A 22,359-nucleotide genomic window follows, 5' to 3' on the forward strand; every position below is an offset into this window, starting at 1 on the left:
TTTTAATCTCGTCAGTTTGTAATGTGATGTTTGTCCTATCCCTATAATCTAGAAGTATCTTAAGGGGACAAGAGCTGTGGCCTAAGATGTTTAATGATTTTTATTGTTTAGATAGCCCCAGGTCTGTTTAATAAGAATATATCAGGGTAAACGAATATCACACTCACCCTGGACTATGACAGGCACTCTCACAAGGACAGAACCCATCAAGTTTCGAGCAACGCATTCATACTCAGACGTATCTTCTTTCTGAGCAGCAGCGATATGTAATGAGTTGTTGGACAACACATTAATTCGCTCATCCCAGAGGATAGAGTGCCCTTGACGGGACCATGAAATGGTTGGACGAGGCTCTCCAGTTGCTTGACAATTCAAGATGACTTTGCTGCCAGCATTAATAATAGTTTCTACTGGTTCAAGAGTGATAATAGGAGGACCTATGGAGAAAAGCATATGTTTCTTAGTTTTTGTGGAATTATATTTATTACATTGTGAGTCATATTATATAATAACATTATTTAGAAAAAAATTACACTGATTTTTTTTTTGGATACAATGTAGGTTGTAATTGCCATTGACAGAATGTTTTATTTAGTAAATGGTAAAAATTTTAAATCCCTAAGCAGTCTAGCCTAGAGCATGGGCTCTGCAGTTGTGCTTTTCTGGATTCACATTCTGCCTCTGCTCTTTACTATCTTTTTGAATCACTGTGTCCTTAAAAATGGTGCCTAGTTCAGAGGATCTTGACTCAACTAAGATGATGCAAGCACAGATCCTCAACAAAAGACAAGACAATATTATTAGTACTACTGTTCTTATTGTTTTTGTTATTGTTTTTGTCTGTGTTTTACATGGTGAACATTCAGTTCTCTTCTTTACATCATTTTTTGAGGTAAAGAGTCATTATTAAGTTATTCTTTCATCACTGATTATCATTCTCAATATATACATATATTGAGAATCTATTTCTTGCCAGGCATTGTGCACAGATACAGTATCTAGTTTCAAAGGATTTGGAGTCTATTTATAAGACAGACAAGTAACCAGTTATTGAGCTATAATATACATATAAAATTTAGTAACACAATAGGTAGACTAGAATTTAGTACGTAATAGATAAATGTGTGGTAACATGAGAGCATAAACCATAGTGACTAAATACATCAAACAAAAGTATGTCTCTGGAAATGAGGTAAAGGAAGACATACAAGAATCATTAAAGTAGGAGTTATAGGAGTTAGCCATTCAATAGTATAGCATAAAGGGAGGAATTGATGACTACAGGGTTTTTTTGTATCTTTGGGTAAATTCAGTGTATCTTTGGGTAAATTGAGTAGAATATACGAGAAAGAACAGATTTAGGAAGGAATAAGGAATGATGATTTGCATCCACTTAGAAATGCTGAGCTTGAGATATCTGTAGGACAGTCAAGTGGAGATATCTAGATATTCATATCTCAAGCTTAGAGAGAGAGGTAAGACTGCTTCAGGAGTGAGTCTAAAATGAGAGGGAGAGATCCAACGATAGAAACTATTGCAACATTATTAGGTAATAAATGGACAGAAAATGAGCCTGTAAATGATACTCAGAGCTGATCACTGAGGAAGGAAGAAATTCAGGAGAAAATGGTATCCTAGCAACCAAAGTGTGTTTCGAGGAGGAGCGAGAGGTCAACAGTATCTATAGTGGATGACAGCTGTTCAAATGAAGTTATTGGAAAGATAAAGGGAACAATAAAATATAAAAAGTTGGTGGCACAATATTTACACTGGTCTACAATGTCAAGAAAGAGAATATGAAGGACTTCATGGAGAAGAAGCTTGAACTGGATTTTTTTTTTTTTTTTTTTTTTTTAATGAGTACGATTATATATAGTAGAGGGCTTTCCTGGTGGCTCAGATGCTAAAGCGTCTGCCTCCAACGCAGGAGACCCGGGTTCGTTTCCTGGGTCGGGAAGATACCCTGGAGAAGGAAATGGCAATCCACTCCAGCACTCTTGCCTGGAAAATCCCATGGACAGAGGAGCATGATAGGCTACAGTCCATGGGGTCGCAAACAGTCGGACATGACTGAGCGACTTCACTTCACTTCACATATATAGGAGAAAGGAACTGCCATGGAGAGAAGCAAATGGTATAGAGATAGTTAGCTCTGAAAGGTGATTCAGCCTGGACAGCAGGAGCATGCAGGTTTTAAACATTTGGTTAAAATCTTTAAAGGGTTTACATTTGAATAGGTGAGAATAGGGGAGTGTGTTTTTTCTTGATAGAGTATTCTAGGATGAGACTGAACGGTGGAAGGATTGGCTCAACAAAAAGTAAGGCACATGAGAGAATTCAGGGTGGCGGCTGCATATTACAGACCAGAAGGACAGAACACAAAACAAAAACAGAAGTAAAATGTGTTTCATGGTAATACTACTATGATAGTATTTTATGTAAAAGCATCACTGACATGTTGTCTTTTACGAAAGGAATTATTTCACAGGAGGTTTGAATCTTTCAGTGTTATTAACGTATTATTCATATATATGTCCGCATCCTCCTCAAATTGCGTTCTTACTTGATGTTTATATTAAAATCACTCTAAGAACTTTCTGGGCTCTAAGAACACCCGTCCAGTTTCAGATAACATTATGTATTCAATAAACTGTTGTTGAATAAAGTAAATGGCTCAATTAGTCATGCAACACACTAAATAAGAACATGGAATAAATAAGCCTATTCATATTATTGTGGTGAAAAAAGTGTGAAAACTAAGACTCTTAATTTAGATTCCATATTTGAACATTTCCAATGGCACATAGTCTATAAATTTATTTAACAATAAATCCCATATGTAAAAAAATTTAAAAAGGAAAAGAAAAAATTCCATATGTACATCTTTCAGTCATACAATAATTTGTTAAATATGAGCATTTTATCTAAATGAAGACATTCCTTATGGTACTTTAATCTTAAACATTGTATTTTTTACTTTTTTATATCCCTCATTTATTACAATGAATTTATTGTCAGTATATGTAGATGAACTAATCTAATGCAGTTTTTCTTAAACTTGGCCAGTGAATTACTCTTCCTGGGGAGATTAATTGTGAGATGCTCTACGTACATTCACCCAAGAAAGCCATGAAACCCTGCGGGGGGGCGGGGAGGGGAGGGGGGCGTTTCATGAGAATAACATTTTTGGGGGGGAAATTTAGAATATTATATCCTCCTCTAATTGAGTTAAATTCACATCTGCATGCTAACATTTCTGGAAATAACTGCAGTAAAGAAAACTGCTGCACCTAAGCAGAGCTTGGCATATAGTAGGTACTCTTATATATACATATTTAATAAATGAAAACTTTGTTTAATCTATTTTTCTCAGAATTATTCAATCATGCCACTCTACTTTTCTCCTAATGATATCCATAAAGTTATTATTTGGTACATTTGTATTTTAATAAAACACTATCTTAGACACAGAAACAAGCTTATGAATAATATATTCTATTGTATATAATGTATATAATATTCTACTGTATAGGTTAGAATTTTATCCTATTAGAATAAAATTCAACAAGAGAATATTATTCTATTGAATATTATTCAGCCGCGAAGAGGAGGGAATCCTGCCATTTGTGACAACATGGAAGGCATTATGTTACGTGAAATACGCCAGACAAGAGGCAAATAGTTGCATGCTGTCACTTACATGTAGAATCTTAAAAAATCAGGAACAGAGAACAGACTTGGGGTGGCCAGGGGCTGAAGGGTGGGGATGTGGGCAGATACTGGTCAAAACAGAGACTTTCCATCATAAAAATGAGTAACTTTTGAGAATCTAATGTATAGTATGATGACTCCAGTTAGTCACACTGTACTCTACACTTGCAACTTGCTGAGTAGATCTTAAATATTCTCACTAAAAATCCCACGAAAAACAAACCAAAAAAAAAAAAAATGTGTGAGGTGATGAATATGTTAATTAACTTGATTGTGGTAATCATTTTACAGTGTATTCAATATATATATATATATATATATATATCAAATCATCACACTATACACTTTATGTTTTTTGACCATGCCACATGGCATGTAGGATCTTAGTTTCCTGACTTGGTATTGAACCTGTACCCCCCGCAGTAGAAGCGCAGGGTCTTAACCACTGGACCACCAGGGAAGTTCTATACTGTATGCTTTAAATATGCATAGTTTTATTTGTCAATTATAGCTCACTAACGCTGCAGGGGGGACCACTGTCTTCAATATCTATTAAATATCTATTCAGCATTTCAGAGAATATATAGAAATAGAGAAATATCTATTCAAGTTTTAGAGAATAGTAGTTTGGTAAACAGCTGTTAGTAAATGCTGGTCTACAGCATCTCTTAATTGTGAATAAAAAATGTAAATTCATTCCATTAAATACTGAGCCTATTCACAAAATAAACTGATTTCTCAGGTCAGCCCCTGAAGTGGTTCTGGGGACTGTCCACTGAGTCACTGGAGTCTTTCATGCTTTTCAAATTACCAAAACCTATCTTCCGATTGTTTATACTGAGGACCTTCATCACAACCATGCTCATCCTGCCAAGAACACACAGATACTTCACAACAGATTGACAGCAATTGATCCAGAGAACTCTTGAGTTCATTTACATTAGTCTTTATTTTTAACACCGAGTTTTAAAGTGCCATAAAATGACATCTTTGTAAGCTCCTTACAAGAATGGTAGGGAGCTATAAAAAGGGTATTTGACTGAATATATTGCAAACAACAACAAAAGCTCTGATACCAAACCACTGCAAATTTGAACTGCATATGTTAGGTAAAATAGACAAAAATACCTGTGCAAAGTTGTGTCAGTCTTCTGGTTGATAACAATTGCTGTATCACCAGCAGCAAACTAAATTAGACTCTGAAAGCTACCATTATTGTATTTGCTACAAAGTTAAATGAACAATTATATGGACATTTCTTCAATCAAGTGTTTAAGTAATTAAGCAGCTTACTCTGCAAAGTCAGACTCATGCTGCGTTCCACCACCCCAGCTTCGTTGGTAGCTACACATGTATAATCACCAGCATCTTCATTCTATGGAAATAAGCAGTGTTTTATAAAAATAGGAGCCTACTGAGCAGTGAAAAATCAGTTTTTTTCACCATGAGCTTGTTTATGCAATTGTGTTTATGAAAAGGTATTTTAATAGAAATAGGAAAACTTACATATATTTAACCATACAAATAGATTTAAAAAAAAAATTCTTAGCTTAATTTTTTTCCTAAACAACCTAGGGAACTCTCAGGGAACAATAACTGGTAGAAACCAAAGCAGAAATACCATTTTTTATAATGATTTATCCAAAATTATCTTAGTAAAGAAAAATGCCAATATATTCTTATAGATATCTTAAAAAGCATTAATTATGCAGAATAAATGAACAAATATCTAGTTCTTTGTTACAGAGGTTTTAAAAACATTAATGTCAGCCTCTACTTTAGAAGCTTGAAATACAGGAAAGAAAGTGAAAAACTAATTTACTGGTGATGCAAATCACAGAACATAAGTGATAAATTTATACACATACGATATAGAAAAGAAGTACCACATGAATTTAGATTTGATATCTAATTAGAGATTTTGCTAAGGTCTTATGAACCAAGGAATTCTGGTCTTGTTAATAAAAAGAATCAATTAGGGGGAACTGAATTGCAGGAAGTGGAAGAGGGTAGGAGAAGAGAGATGGATGTTGGTTTAGATAATTTAGTCAAAGTATCAATGCATGATCCAGATAGAAATTTCTCGTAGGAAACTGTAGATGGAAATTGAAAGAGTTTCAGGGTTGAAGGTATAGGGTTAGGAATCTGAAATTGTGTGGTGGAAAATCAGTATTAATATTAGAAGTACCAAGGACTTCAAAAGTAGTTATGTTTGTGTAGAGGTAAAGCGGGGAAAGCAGCAGTAAATAAGCAGAGACTGATTAGTGTAGCCAGAGGTAGAAATCATCTCAAAATTGAAGGAACAGTCAACAGCATCTAATGCTGAAATAAAACCAAGCTGAATAAAAGACTGAAAGTAGTCCACTGGACAGTATAGTCTAATTATGATTTCAATGAATTCAGCAGTGGGTTAACAAATAACTCATCTTTAGTCAAGAATTTTTTAGATAAAATATCTCATTCCCTTGACCCTCAAATTAGAATAACTTAAAGTACTAATATTGCCTGAATTACTGAAGCTTTTGGAAAGCCTGATAAAATTGTTGACTTAGTGATGACATCTACCTTGTATTTAAAATGGTGCTTGTAGTTCTTCAAATTCCTCATTCAAAAATAGATTTGAGGAAGTTATCTACTGATGCTGAATAATTGGTCAATGATGGAGAACAAAGCAGCAAATTTTTTTATTGCTCGGACTCCTTTGGAGGGCTAAAAATCATCAATTTGAACTATCTTTTCAGTTTTTTTAAAAGAACCCATTGATTCAGATTTTATGATTAAAATAGGAATGCAGAGAAACTTCCCATGGCACCTATAGAGAGGTATTGATTTTGACATTTAAAGTGTGTACTGACAATTCAGTGTGACTTACTACAGTGCCATAAATGGCCAAGGAGCCATTGCCAAGTTGCCGGATTCTGTGGCTAATTTCAATATCGATCCCCCTTCTGCTCCACTGGATGGTTGGGGCGGGATCTCCTTTCACCTCACAATTCAGGATTGCATTACCACCAAGTGGTTCAATCCAGTTAGAAGGGTAATCACCTTTGAAGACTGGAGGTTCTGGGAAATAACAAAAAATGAGTGTATATTAGCCTTTGTGATTCTAAACTATTTAAAAGATAATTTAGTGAAGAGGGGAAAAGCCACTTTTGAGCCCCATGAATCTTCCAGAATCAGCTGCTCATGCTAATCAAAGAGAGAATTTTGTCCATTTCAATAATCTAAGTGGATGATTCCATCTGTGCCAAATGATCTCTTCACATACTGCTTACCTACTTTTCAGATGAACGTTCATACTTTTTCTTATATCTCATGAGTTTGCACATCTGTGAAATAAGATTAAACTAATAAACTGGTTACATCATATTACTATACAATAGGGATGCAAAATACAAACCATTCATCATAAATATTGAAAATAGAACACTTTCACCCACCTTTCACATAAACAAATCCGACTGCCTTCACAAAACCGACACTGTTTTCGGCAGTGCACACGTAAGTGCCTGAATCCTCTTTTGATATCCTTTCAATAACAAGTTCACTGTGTCCATTGATGCTGTCAAAGTGGGCTGAAGGAAACAAGGTAGAAAACAACACAAATGCCTCTCAGTAACCTCAGAAAAGAATCACGACAGCTCAATATTTTGCAGGTTAGAGTTATGAGTTGGTCAGCAATTCAACCAAAGAGATCTCATTATGACACTAGAGGACAGAGCCCTTTCCAGAGATTTCTTCCTCTGAGCTATTTGCTATGTCTCTAGACACTTGTTTGAAGAGTGAAAAAGAGAATGAAAACAAACATCTTCTAAAATTATTTTCGATGTACACCTTTCATCTCAAAGAGTTGCCGAAAGCTGGCTCACACTTTCTCTAGGTTTCAAAAATCTTTCTTTCAGAAATATGACGTTTTCCATTTCATTTCTTTCACCACCACTTTTCCTCCCAAACAATTTACATCAAGAACATGGAAACCTTTTCAGTTATAATTCAACTGACCTGGCAGCTCAGAAGGAAAGTCATGAACACCTACGCTAGTTAGGTAATAATGACAAAATTAAATTTGTAATAATTTGAACTTGCCCATAAGTGGTAATGATATAAATTACCAAAGGTAGTTTCAATACTTGGAATAGAGTATAAGATAAATATGCAAATCCTAAAACAATTGATACTAAATAAGATTCCGATTAGACCAATCAATATCTAATTACATTAAGTACGTTTACTTTGCAGGTTCTCTCCCATTCAAATTATCTTTTTTTTTTAATATAATTGCTTTACAATGTTGTGTTAAGTTTTTGTTGTACAACAAAGTGAATCAGGTATATGCGAACATATATCTCCTCCCTCTTGGACCACCCCCACCCCCCAGCCCCCAATCCCACCCATCTAGGTCATCACAGAGCAGGGGGTTGAGCTCCCTGTGCTATATAGCTGGTTCAAATTATCTTTTAAAGTTTTAATACTGCTGAATAGTAAGTGGAAAATTAAGCTTTAAAAACGTAACTATCTAAGTTAGTATTATATCTTCAGAAAACAGTACTGATTAGGTTTTTTAGAGTTTATTTTTCTTTAGTGAAGTATATTATACTATTATTGTTAAAGTGACACCGCTGATGAATTCTAGTTACATAAGCTTTATAACAGAAAACTCAAGCTTATTTCTAACTTTCTAGCAAGGCATTTCTTAAATGCTAATTGTGTAGTACTTCAGAACTCAATTTTAGGAAGCAACAACTTCTTTCTACAAACAGTATCTTCGTGCTGGTGATAAAAGTGTAACAGAAACACATCTTCCCCGTGATGCGTGGCTTTACCTGAACATGTAGTGCACACAGATTGGAACTTGTGTACTTAATTGATCTACACTCTGATAGTGGATTAGAGAGGTTAATTCATACAATGAAAAAGCGAGTTCTCTGTAAAATTAGGTGAATCTTCAGGGCTCTCACAGTCATCTTAATCAATAAGGAAGAAGGTCCCAGGTAGCTCAGTGGTAAAGAATTCTCCTGCCAATGCTCGGGAATATCCCTGGAGGGGGAAATGGCAAGGCACTTCAGTATTCTTGCCTGGGAAATCCTACGGACAGAGAAGCCTGGCGGGCTGCAGTCGGTGGGGTCACAAAGATTCAGACACGACTGAGAACAGCAAAGAAGTCCAGGGGGATACGTTTAGGCATCTGTGTATATGACTTCTCAGGGAGAGGGGAATTAGTTTTAGGTTAAAAAACCTACCTATATCCTTCAATATATGGTCCTGTGATCAACGGTCCTTTCTAAAGAATGAAAAGAACACATATACTGGGCATAGGCTAAAATCCAGGCAAAAGTACACATTTTACAGAAGCAATCAATTCATGCAATTTTTCAATCAGTTCCCACAGTTAAAGAAAGTGGAGATGGGTTTCAAGTTCTCTATCAGTGTACTTATTCATTTCTTAAGAATTAAATTACCAACCTGGGATAATATTGTTATTGAAGGTCCATGTTAACTTGGGCAATGGAATACCAGTTGCTTTACAGTTTAAACGGAGCTGTTCTCCCTTATTTAATGACACATCTCCAGGGAGTTCAGTAAAAGTGGGAAGAACGTGAACAGTCAGGCTGACGGTGTGTGTGTCTTCACCTGCGGCATTGTTAGCAGTGCAGGTATAGGTGCCAGAATCCTCCAGCTCAAAGAAAGAAAAGTCATTGTGCATAAAATTACACGATCTTACATATTACATATAACTCATAAAACTGCATAGCTTGGTCCCCAAAGGAGCACTCTAAAGATGATTTAAATTTCCATCTTTTAGTCTGAACCATCTGGCTAGTTTTTACAAAGCATAATTTACAATGTTTAAGAAATTCAAAGTCCATACCTTACAGAACTATAGCATTTTACAGTAATAAGATCTTAGAAAACTTCAGATTATACAGTTTTACTAAACATCAACTGCTGTACTGCAATACAACTAAAGAGCAAATGTACTCCCAAAGGCTGTTAGAAACTTGACGGCATAGCTGGTTCCCTGGGTAATGTGGCACCAAGGACCATGAAAATGATCAAAGGAAATGGCAAGAGTCAGGGCAATTAGCTGCAATTCCAAGATTTCATTTGCTAAATCCAATAGCCAGCTCTTGGCAATCATTTTACTAGAAGTTTTAGCAGCATTTGACACAATTCTGGCTTCCTTCTTTTGAAAACCATGTCTTCAGTTGGCTTCCAGGACACCCCATTCCCCAAGTTTCCTTTCTGCCTCACTGACTGCTTTTCTTCCATCTCCTTTTGCTGGCTTCCCCTCCACATTAATGTGTCAACGTAGGTGTATGAAAGGGCTTAGTCTCTGTTCCTCTTTTCTTCTCTGTCCACAACTCAGCTCGGTTTTAATGGCTTTAAATACCATCTACATGCTGAGATGAGTACCAGTATGTCCAGTCCAGGTGTTTCTTCCAAACTCCAATTGTACTGAACTTTTCATTCCAATGCTCTGCTTGGTTGCCTAAAAGACATCTCAAGCGCAGGTCCAAAACCAAACTCCCTTCTTCCCCTTTCTGGTCTATCTGCAGCCTTCACTCTATCTCAGTTGTTGGCTATTTTGTTCTTCCAGCTGTTCATGACTTTGCCCTCAGACACTGAAGTGTTTGTTTATTCTTTTTCACACTATTTTCAGTCTAGCTAGGAAATTCTAGCTTCAAAATATACACAAAATCCAACCACTTCTCACCCACCCCTTCTCAGCTAATGTTCTGCTTTGAGTCCTATAATCTCTCATCTGCCTCCAGAGCATCTTCCCATCTGGTCTTTCGGCTTCTCTCCTTGCCTCCCTACCGTATATTCTCATCACAATAGTCAATCTAATATGGCAAAAACATAACATAAAAGGCAGACAACATTGCTCCCCTGCTCAAAACCTGTAATGGATTCTGATTTTACTCAAGAGTAAAATGCAAATTGTTATATGGGATTGCAAAGAGTTGGACACGACTGAGCAACTGAACAGCAATAAGGTATCACGTGTATCTGGTCTTCATTTTTCTCTGACTTCTTTCTCTCTCTTCTTTGTTTTCACTGGTCTCCTGTTTCTCAAATACATCAGGCATGTTCCTACCTTACATTTTTTTTTAAGTTCTTTGCACCCACCTTCATTTCTTTGCCTCCCCAAATCTGGGGTAGGGGATCCCAGTTTTCTGCCTCTCTCCCAGGCAGAGAAAACTGGGATGCTCCTCTCCCAGATATCTGCTTAGCTAATTCAGTTCCTTCAAATTTTGCTCAAAGTGTTTGCTTCCCACAGGACATTTATTCTGACCATGCTGTTTAATAATGTAACTTGTATTCTTCCAAATTCTGATACCTTTTACCTGTTTTTGTTTTATTTTTCATACCAGTTGTTTTCTTTTGAATTGTATACATTCTTTATTTTTTACTATTTTATTATTATTCTTTTGAAATGAATACATCGTTTATTTTTGTTACTGACTTTCTCCCTCCTTTAGGAATAAACTCCATGAAGGCAAGGATCTTTCATTGCTTTGTTCAGTGTATTTATTCCCAGTGTCTAAATCTGTGCTGATCACAGAGAAGGTACTCAGTACTCAATAAATATTTGTTAAATTAATGACTGAATGCTTCTGACTGTATTAAGTTCCACAGCACAGACTTTTCCTTATTTTTTAAAAAGAAGTTTAAGAATAGATTTTCTTTGCATTGAAGCATCAAGTGATTGATTGGCAATGCAGCATAAAAATTATAATCACTATAGATATAATCTAACACTGGTAGGTTTCATAATGATTTTTTAAGAGCAAACAGAAATAAATCATATTCCATGTAAAGGTCTCCTCACCCTGACACCACTTAGCTGCTCTTAAATTCCCAGATCTTAACATCTTAAGTTTAAAAACCAAAGATTTTATGGAAGTGAAGCTTTGGAAAATCCAGAATATACATATTATTCACAGATAGACTTATCATTTGTGTCTTTCATCTGATATTTATAACGTACCTTATTGTTGCTCTTATAAAAAATTTATCTCAATTGTCCCACTAAAGGTTTAAACTTTTCTCATTTAATTCCTTAAGGTCTGTAAGAGTGATTAAGAGGTCAAATTCAACATTCTTGAATCTGACAGTAGTCCCTACCAGAGACTGTATACCAGTTTAAACAAACAAATTTAACATTATTTTTTCACTTTTAAGTTCACATTTTTAACTTTTAATAGGTCTGAAATTGGGATACAACTTAAAACTTGACTGGATTTTTTTTCTTTCTTTCTTAGTGGTACATAAAATAAAGGTGCATCTTACAATTGATGGAAACTTAGATTTGAAGAAATACAATTTCTGCTTGCACATAAGATCAAGTTAGCCTATCCCTAGGGCTATTTATCTGGTAATCAAGGAGTCTAGCTAACAGCTGAAATTATACTATGAAGTGAATGTGATCAATTTTATCAATTTAATCTGTTTGAATTTAATTCTATGAAGATTTTAAAATGAAATTTAGGTACTTCAAAGGGTAATGAAAAGGAATAATGAAAGTTGTAGTCACTCGGACATGTCTGACTCTTTGCGATCCCATGGACAGTAGCCCACCAGGCTCCTCTGTCCAAGGAATTCTCCAGGCAAGAATACTGGAGTGGGTAACCATTCCCTTCTCCATGGGATCTTCCTGACCCAGGGATAGAACCTGGGTCTCCTGCATTGCAGGCAGATTCTTTACTGTTTGTGCCACCAGGGAAGCCCAAAGATAGGCACAAAAGCTCTGAAAGTGATTCACATTTTAATCGTGTTTAATAGTTGGTACCAAGTGTTGATACACTGAAACTACATGATAATTTTTTAAAGTCATGTGGTATGCATAGATACAGATTCTTCTTCAAATGGACTAATATTGAAAAACAGATGCTTCCCATAGCTACTGTTCTGCAGACTGGAGAAATAACACCTAAGAATATTCAAGATTCCCAACTTGCACAGATCCCTAAGACTGAAAGTTATTTAAAAACCTGAAAAGAGAAAAAAAGCCTGCTTTTTGTGTTTGCTTAATAACATCACACATTCTTACACCTCTTCAAACAATGTCTCATGCATTGTTACAAGCATGGAATAGAATAGAGGCTTAGAATTTTCCTGATAAACAAAGATTTTCACAAAAATAAAATAACTTTAGAAGAAAGTCATTTATAAGTTCCCATGATGTGCTAAATACTATCCTTGGGGACGTGAAATGAAATATATATAAAATTAATTTTTTGACCTGCATTTAGCAGGGTACTTTTCTTTCATTATTAAATAATACATGGGAATTCCCTGGTGCTTCAGTGGTTAGGACTTGGCTCTTTGGCTGCCATGGAACAGTTTGACCCCTGGTTAGGGAACTAAGATCCCGCAAGCTGTGTGGCACAGACAGAAACAAACAAAACAAAAAATACATTTTCAAGCTAAATCACTAAAAGTAAAACAGTGAATTAATAATCTGTCTCAATGTATCTCTTCATATTTATTAAACTTACCACAACATTTTCCAGGATAAGCTCTCCATAGGGTTCAACAGTGTATTTTCCTAACAAGTTAGCCAAAGGAACATTGTCTTTTTTCCAGTTAATTGCTGGTGTGGGGATTCCATCAGCCACGCATGGAAGAACGGCTTGTGAATTCTCATTGACCGTGTAATGTACTTCTGTACTTTGGATTCTAGGTGGTACTATAAAGAGTTTTTAAAAAGAAAGTCATTCAGGATGTTGAGTTCAATCATTATTCACACTGAAAAGGAACACACAATAGATTCCCTTGCGAGTAACTTGGTAGAAATACTAACAAAATATATCAAGTCATTTGTTTGTTACTCTGAAAGCAATCAATATTTTTGACACCAGCAAGAATTCTAAGGCATTTGTACATGTTGGATGTATTTACAATGAGCCTCGGAAAAAACGACACTGAACTGGTGAGAAATATTTAAATTTTATTCGACTTACTGACTTTCCCTTGAGTTTCTTTTGCTTATTGCTGTGAAATAAAACAAGAGCAACTAAAGCCAAAACCACTTCGACAGTTGTATAATTGCTGGATTTGTATCACAGAGATACTGTGAGGACAAACTAATAAAACTCACTAGTTTAAAACACTATAAAATACCTCATATTAAAGCTAAAGAAAAATTATTGCAGTACTTCACATGTTACAACAAATGTAAGTAAAACTGGTGAAAACATTTAGTTTTTATACTATCACAGAGGAAATGTTTTATAGTGATTTCATAATTCCATGCAAATATTGCTTATGCTTCAAATTTTTTGAAATGGAATTTAGGTAACACGGAAAGATCAACTGAATATTTCAGGGTACGAAGAAATACCTTAGAAGATTCAGAACTAGGATATTTACTTCTAACAGAAAAGTTTAAATATGTTAAGAATATTTGACTAAAAAGGGAAAAACATACTCTCCTCCCCAAACAGTAAATTTCAGAATTATTCAAATATATCAGTGAGAAATGGACCAACTTCTTCACAAATTTTTCAAAGTTACAGAACAAAATAGGTTTCAGCAAAAAAAAAAGATTATATGGATATGCAAACATTATATGAATAATTATATGCATAAACAGGCTTCCTTGGTAGCTCAGCTGGTAAGAATCTGCCTGCAATGCAAGAGACCCTGGTTCAATTTCTGGGTCAGGAAGCTCCCCTAGAGAAGGGATAGGCTACTCACTCCAGAATTTTTGGGCTTCCCTGGTGGCTCAGATGGTAAAGAATCCACCTGCAATGCAGGAGTCCTGGGTTCAATCCCTGGGTTGGGAAGATCCCCTGGAGGAGGGCATGGCAACCCACTCCAGTATTCTTCCTGGAGAATCCCATGAACAGAGGAGCCTGGCAAGCTGCAGTCCATAGGGTTGCACAGAGTCGGACACAACTGAAGCCACTATGCACACACACATACATAAATGATAGATAACATAAAAAAGCCTAAAACCTATTTTGTTGAATGGTATATCATAAATATCCAATTCGTTTTCATTAATTTATGCTATATTTTCATTATCTCCTTTATCCTGGTTTCCCTGGAGTTGGTATTTCAACTTTGCTAACAGTTATAAAGTTGCAACACTAGTGCATTTACTTATTCTTTTTCAAAATGAAAATTTTAAGGCTGTGACCACTATACTTGATTTTCGTTTTGGGTACATACAATACATTTTAATGTGGTGTCCTTATTTTTATGATTTTCTAAATAATTTGAAAATAAAATCATATTCTTTGACATACTTGCTAATCAGAATGATAATTTTTAATTTGCCTGGGGTTGGGGTTTTGGCATTAAAAATTCATTACACATTTCAAGCTTTATTGCATCGTGGGTGGGAATTGTTGCCTATACTTTTAAGTTATTATTAATGATTTCTTTGTTGTTTGCGTGCATGCTCAGTTGTGTCTGACTCTTTGGCTCCAGGCTCCTCTGTCTATGGGATTATCAAGGCAAGAATACTGGAGTGGGTTGCCATTTCCTCCTCCAGAGGATCTTCCTGACCCAGGGATTGAACCCGTGTCTCCTGTGGCTCTGAATTGCAGACAGACTCTTCACCACTTAGCTACCTGGGAAGCCCCTTTGTTGTTTAGTATACAGTTACTTCTGGTAAATTTTCTATAAACATGTGAAAAAAGGAATATTATTTATTTGAAACCAAAAGACTAATGTGTATTAATTAGTTCAATTATATTAACTGAAAGCAAGAAAAAAAATTTAGAAAATTCAAATACACCTGAAAGATAAAAAAACCACTTTCACAAATTTTTTAAAAAAGAAAAAACAGAAACTCGTTATTAAAATGAGAGATACTTCTGAAAATAGTAGTTGAAAACAGTTTAATTTACTTATTGTTTCTTACCGCTGATATTAACAGTTATTCTATCTTTAGTCTTAAAATATATATTAATAACTAAAATATTTCAATGCTGATTTTTAGATATTTTATTAGTTATCTGAATACAAAGGAAAACAGGTATTTTTTTTCTATTACAAAAATATACCTGTAAATGTTTTGCTACTTTAAAATAATGAATCAAATAGATCTCCATTTCTCACTAGGTTCACATTACAGTTATAAGATAGGTCATACGCTGGTTAGTTTTGGGCCAAGAGGACTTGCAACTTGCAAAGTAAAGCAGAAGAGCAACAAAACAAATGAACTCCTCACAAGTCAACTTATAGATCCCAATAGTCACGATATGAGGGTATTGGCAACAGATTAATTATCCTGGCTTTATTAATAAAATCACTCTCACACAGGTATGTGCACAAATAAACAGAGCCTACCAAAAGCGTATCTGAAGGACAAGCATACCTACACACCACATGCACACACCACACTCCACTCTAGTTTGCTGTTTTTCATTGTTTTTATTTCCATCATATTTTCCCCTGGTGGTCTCTTCTCTCTGCCATGGTAAAGTAGTAAACTGAAATAACTTATGCTAAACAACCTACCATGGACGATGAGCTTGGTACTCGTGCTGCTTGATCCTGCCACGTTAGCTGCCATGCACGTGTACTGACCAGCATCACCAGGCTGAGCAAATGCTATCTGCAGAGCACCGGAGCTGAGGATGTGCTGGCGGACTGACTCCATAATTACATGCCCATCTTTATGCCACATGATGTCAGGTGGTGGGAGGCCATCTGCCTCACAGGGTAGCATGATGGGCTTATCCACAACAGTGATGTATTCCTTAGGATGAGGGCTAATGACTGGAGGAACTAAAAGTTACAAAGTTTAAACATCATTTTAAAAGCCTGAATGTACTATTTATGCAGTGTGGTCTTATTCTAGCAAAATGAAGTCACGTTGTTAAGAAACAAAGCCCTGATTTTACCATATCATCACCAAAGAGTTGCTACAGTTTGTTTTTGCTGGAAAAGAAGATTCATTGAATCTACTGCAGAAAATCATTCTCTACATAGTTAACAAATATAAATAACAATCAATCTTGAGATTTAAACATGTACTCATGAGGGATTGTATGTCCAGAAAACTAAGAATGTGTTGATAGAGGTATTTTCTTTAACATACATGTATTATGTGATTCATTCATTAGCTCCTTAAATTTTAAAAATAGATCTCTTCAAGGTTTGGAAATTATTCACCTGCTCAGACCCCTTTATTCATGCTTTTCCTGCAGTGCTTATGATCTCATATACTGGGACCATATTTAACAATGTATTATTTTAATGAATAAAGAAGTGGTATATTGAAAAGAATTACAATTAATCTTTGAACAGCACAGGGGGTAGGGATGATGACTCTCTGCACTACAGAAAATCCAAATATAACTTATAATTGGCCTTCAGTACTCCTTGGCCCCTCTGCATCTGTGGTTTTATGTCTTTAGATTTAACCAACTTCGGCTCATGCAGTAATGTAGTATTTACGACTGAGTAAGTGGACCTGCATGGTTTGAATCGTATTGGTTAAGGATTGACTTTGTACAGACAAAACTCTTCCTACTTTTTCAGAAAACTGTGGACAGGCTTATGATAACAGTTTCTCTTCCTGGTGTTTACAGTAGTGATTACCACTCAGGCTCTTTTACTGAGCTTTAAAGACACATCACATAATTACGAGAGAACAATCAAACACAAGTGAGGAACAACCAACCATAAGCACAAGAGAAAGGAAGGTAAGGATGATACCCCCTCCCAATGTCAGTCAATCCAAGTCCAGATACACTGACAAGGTACAGAAAAAACTATGGTAAATTTACCTCTTTTAAACATGTGCAGGCCAAAAGAATAAAATCATCTGAAATGTCTACCATGCATTCAAAATATTCCTTGTTACCACATGCTGTAAGAAACAAGGGGCCTCTGAGAACTCTACTGATCCAAGTTATGCCCTGTGGCTAGCAAGTCCTGGAGACCTGGAAATATCTGCTGTGTCTCTAGAGGAGGCTGGGAAGAAATGGCCAACCAGGGGAGACCAAATTGTACAGTCCACTAATAGTAATGAGTGGGCTTCCCCAATGGCTCCATGGCAAAGAATCTGCCTGCAGTGCAGAAGACAAGAGAGATGTGAGTTTGATCCCTGGGTTGGGAAGATCCCCTGGAGGAGAAAATGGCAACCCAGTCCAGTTTTCTTGCCTAGAAAATTTCATGGACAGAGGAGCCTGGTGGGCTACAGTCCATGGGGTCACAGAGTCAGACATGACTGAGTGTGTATGCACACCCATGCGTGCGTGCGCACACATACACATAATTATAATGAGTAAATCAACAAGTTGTGAAAAATATGAATAACTTAAAATTATTCATATCAACCAAAGTTATCTGGTTGATTTTCTGCTTGCTATTACATACTGTTATCTGTTAGAGATCTTTTGTAGTTGTTGTGCGCATTGCATGGCATGTGGGATCTTAGTTCCCCAATCAGGGATCAAACCCATGCCTCCTGCATTGGAAGCATGGAATCTTAACCACTGGACCACCAGGGAAGTCCCTACATACTCGTTCTTGAAACACTGTCCTCTCCTTGACTCCATCTAATTTTCCTCTGTCATCTTTTCCCTCTCCTTTGTTATTCTTTTTAGCATTCTTAACAATGCAGAGGCCTGGGCTCTTTTCTATCCAAATACTCATCCAGTCTTGTGGACTGAAAAACCCTCAGTTCAATTCAGTTCAGTCGCTCAGTCATGTCTGACTCTTTGCGACCCCATGAATTGCAGCACGCCAGGCCTCCCTGTCCATCACCATCTCCTGGAGTTCACTCAAACTCACGTCCATCGAGTCGGTGATGCCACCCAGCCATCTCATCCTCTGTCATCCCCTTTTCCTCCTGCCCCCAATCCCTCCCAGCATCAGAGTCTTTTTCAATGAGTCAACTCTTCGCATGAGGTGGAAAAACCCTAATTACTTCCAAATTTATATCTTAGACTGTACTTCTCCCTTGAGTTCTGAATTCATAAACAATCAATGCTTTTTGACATGTCTGCTAGGATTTCTAACAGTTTCCCACATCTAACATGATTAGAAATCATGTTTTCCTTCCTCCAAAACTAGTTCTTCTCCTTGAACCCCCCCATAGCACTATCCCTTCTCAAGCCCAAAGCCCAGGAAACGTCATGAACTCTTCTCTTTTCCTAACCTCCCATCTGATTAATCAGCAATCCTGGCTATTATATCTCCAAAAAAATTCTTGAATCTACCACTTTTTTTTTCATTTACCCCTGTGACTCTCACAAATACTCCCACCCCCAACCAGACCATATCGCATGATGCCTAGAACAGTGGTCCTCAACATTTTTGGCACCAGGAACTAGTTTCATGGAAGACAAGTTTTCCATGGACTGAGGAGGGGGACTGGTTTTGGGATGATTCAATACATTACATTTATTGTGCACTATATTTCTATTATTATTACATCAGTTTCACCTCCAAACACCAGGTCTTAGATCCTGGGGGTTGGGGACCCCTGGCCTAAGCACTTTACTAGTTCTTCCAGATCTAGTCTTGAGCTTTCTCTAAATCATTACCTACATACCAGCAAAAGAGAGCTTCTTAAAACCAAACAAGAGTCTTTGTCAAATCATGGACAGCCTTCAATATTGCACAGAAAAGAAAATCTTACCCCTCCTCTGGTCTTTCAGGTGTTGCATGCACTGGCCCCTCCTTAGTTTCTGACCTCCTTTCCATTCGTCAGCCTTCCCATGTTCGCTGCTGTCAGCCACGATTCTTTTCTTACCCTCTCCTGCCTCAGGACCATTACACATGCTGCCTTCTCTTCTGTGGGCACTCTGCTACCTTTACATGGCTCATCCTCACTCATCATTCAGATCTCAGCTCTAATGGTGCCCCCAGAGAAGACTGGTTTTGTTTTTTCCTTCTTCACACCATAAAAATATTATGTCTGTATTGTTCAATGTATTTCTACTTAACATCCCAATAAATGTTTATTAAAATTGTTGAAAAATACAAGGAAATTAGATCTATAACCTGCAGATAAGTAAGTGAGCTTAACTACAGTTATTCATTCACCCTAGGAAAATCATACTACAAGGAAATTCAAACCAGCCAGTGTGAACTGAGTAGCTCAGAACCCATTTCTAGGTCAGGTTTTTATCCACAAAACCAACGCATGCAAGATATGAACATTACATCAAAAAAATGTAAGGTAACTATGAAAAAAAAAACCCACTCTTATTATATATTTTTTCTCATCAAGTTGGTTTACTTGCAATATGACTGACTGTTTGGTTTCAGAACCTCTGTCATTTTGTAAAATTAAAAACAATTATGATTTTTAAGTGGATATTACAATCCAGTGTTTTGTAATATATACAGAGTAGCATTACGGAGAAAATGGTTTTAAAAATCACCTTAAATATGTGCTACAATAGAAGTACCAAATGGAGGTTCACAGAAATTAAAAATATGAGATGTCTCAGTTTCCTTATACAAATAATGCCCCCAAACCACCTGAGCACTAAATTTTTTTCTTCAAAAGAGTAACAGAATAGAAATAGAATAGAAAACAAATAGAATAATGTAAACTAAGAATATGAAGGACTATGGCAGCATCATTATTTGACATAATATGAATTTTGATAGGCACTGCTATAAGCATATGTACTTACCTTGGACATTCAACTTGATTTTGCCCAAGGCTGTACCAGCTGGATTCTGAGCCACACACATGTAAGTACCAGCATCCTCTCTGACAGCTCTGGAGATCTGCAAGCCACCACGGGGAAGAACTGCATGGCTTCTACCTACATCATAGTTAGAACAGGGTGAGAAGAATTTTTACTTTTGTTAAAAAAATTATACTGACTTCTGAATAATAAAACTGAGTCGCCATGATTGTCTTGAGAGAAACAGTACCTGAACTGATGACACTGATGCCTTCTTTTTGCCAAGTGATGAAAGGACTGGGTGTCCCTGTTGCTTCACAGGGTAATAAAATGGGATTGTTTAGAATGACGTCCAGCTCACTTGGCTGAGGCTGAATGACTGGAGGCTCTGTAAGAACCAATCAACAGAAATGTTGCAAGGACTCTAGTTAGTGGCATAAATGTCTACAGTAGCCGTGAGGTTAAACCTGTCTGAATTCATACTTCCAAGATATTAGTGATTTCATTGGCCCAGGGAAAAGCACATATCAGCCATATCACGTTGCTTTTTGAGTCTTGTTACTATAGCCAGTTTCCATTAGAAGAACTCCAGAGAAAAGACTAAAATCAGAAACAGATCGTAAAAATTCAACGAAAATAATTTAGAGGTTGTTCAGTGTGTTTTGTTATCTGTATGCTTTCTTTAGTCTGCTGAAGAATATCTATCAGCTTTAATAGCCCCAACATATTACTGTGGTTTATGACCCTAGACAGGACCATCTTTGAAGAAAAAACATGACTTAAAGAGATAACAGCAAGATTTTAATGAATAAGTACCCTTTCATACCTTGGACATGGAGGCTTACATGTCGATGTGCAGAACCAGCTGAATTCCTGGCAACACAAGTATATCTTCCAGCATGGCTTAGTTGAGTGTCAAGTATTTCAATTGCTCCTAAAAAGGAAAGAAGAATTTCATGCATAGGGCATCCCTCTTTTTCTGATTTGATAAACCATGTCTCTGATTTTTGTGTTTCTGTCCCTCTCGCATGGGGGTACTTGGCTTGTAGTTCTACTTGTATTCCCTGTGCCAACCTAGCACAGAACTTTAAAAAAAAAAAAAAACCACCATTAACAACTTTATTTGGCAAATTTTAAGACTATAAAATTCAGCTGTTTAAATGTACAGTTCAATAACTCCTGGCATATTACAGACTCATGCAATTATCACAGTTTAATTTTAGAACATTTTCATTACATCAAAAAGAAATCTTACCCCCATTTACAGTCCTGCCTCACTCTCAACCCCAGTGATCACTAATTTACTTTCTGTCTCTAAATATTGACCTCTTCTGGACATTTTACCTAGATGGGATCATACCAAAATCTTTTGTGTCTGACTTCTACTGTGAGCATAGTTTTTGAGTTGCATCTGTTGTAGCATGTGTCAATATTTGTGTTCCATTTTATTGTTAAATAGAATTCCATTGTGTAAAGTGATCCCCATTGTTTATCCATTAACCAGTTAATGGAAATTTACACTGCTTCTAATTTTTGGCTATTCAGAAGATTGCTACATGAATGCTGCTGCTGCTGCTAAGTCACTTCAGTTGTGTCCGACTCTGTGGGACCCCATAGACGGCAGCCCACCAGGCTCCCCCGTCCCTGGCATTCTCCAATGTTTGCACACAAATCTTTGCATGGACATGTTTTTATTTCTCTGGGTAGATACCTAGGAGTGGAGTTTCTGGGTCATATGGTAACTCTTTCTTTCTGAGAAAGTTCTAAACTGTTCTCTTAGCACAGTATTTTGTGGTGAAGAGTAGTTAATTTATATTTTATGATTTTACTTGCTACCCATCTATGCAGATTTCTGAGATAGCCAACATACTTTGCTATGAAAGCCAAGTTCATCTTTCAATATTTTCCTTCTTTTGAAGAAATAAATTCTCTTAGCATAAGATGCACATACTCATAAAGCCCCAGGATGTTCAGGATGTTAGTTGCTACTCTTTAACATCTTCCTCAATCCAGGACGAATTTTCAGAAACACGAA

At 36.5% G+C, this 22,359-nt stretch overlaps 1 protein-coding gene across 6 annotated transcripts in view; it reads right to left on the reverse strand.

Annotated features, from left to right (window-relative positions):
* The window catches only part of HMCN1 (hemicentin 1), a 546,437-nt gene that overhangs the window by 70,898 nt on the left and 453,180 nt on the right, over positions 1 to 22,359 (reverse strand). For all 6 annotated transcript variants that reach the window (XM_044942718.2, XM_044942717.2, XM_044942719.2 and 3 more), the window contains 10 exons: positions 21,151 to 21,258; positions 20,575 to 20,712; positions 20,328 to 20,462; positions 16,189 to 16,458; positions 13,215 to 13,405; positions 9,175 to 9,388; positions 7,152 to 7,286; positions 6,584 to 6,774; positions 5,005 to 5,086; positions 168 to 437 (listed from right to left, as the gene is read on the reverse strand). In XM_044942718.2, the coding sequence (XP_044798653.2) occupies positions 168 to 437; positions 5,005 to 5,086; positions 6,584 to 6,774; positions 7,152 to 7,286; positions 9,175 to 9,388; positions 13,215 to 13,405; positions 16,189 to 16,458; positions 20,328 to 20,462; positions 20,575 to 20,712; positions 21,151 to 21,258 (1,734 nt within the window). The remainder of the gene's footprint in view (positions 1 to 167; positions 438 to 5,004; positions 5,087 to 6,583; positions 6,775 to 7,151; positions 7,287 to 9,174; positions 9,389 to 13,214; positions 13,406 to 16,188; positions 16,459 to 20,327; positions 20,463 to 20,574; positions 20,713 to 21,150; positions 21,259 to 22,359) is intronic.

The sequence above is a fragment of the Bubalus bubalis genome, chromosome 5, assembly GCF_019923935.1.
Source record: "Bubalus bubalis isolate 160015118507 breed Murrah chromosome 5, NDDB_SH_1, whole genome shotgun sequence".
Classification (NCBI taxonomy): Eukaryota; Metazoa; Chordata; class Mammalia; order Artiodactyla; family Bovidae; genus Bubalus; species Bubalus bubalis.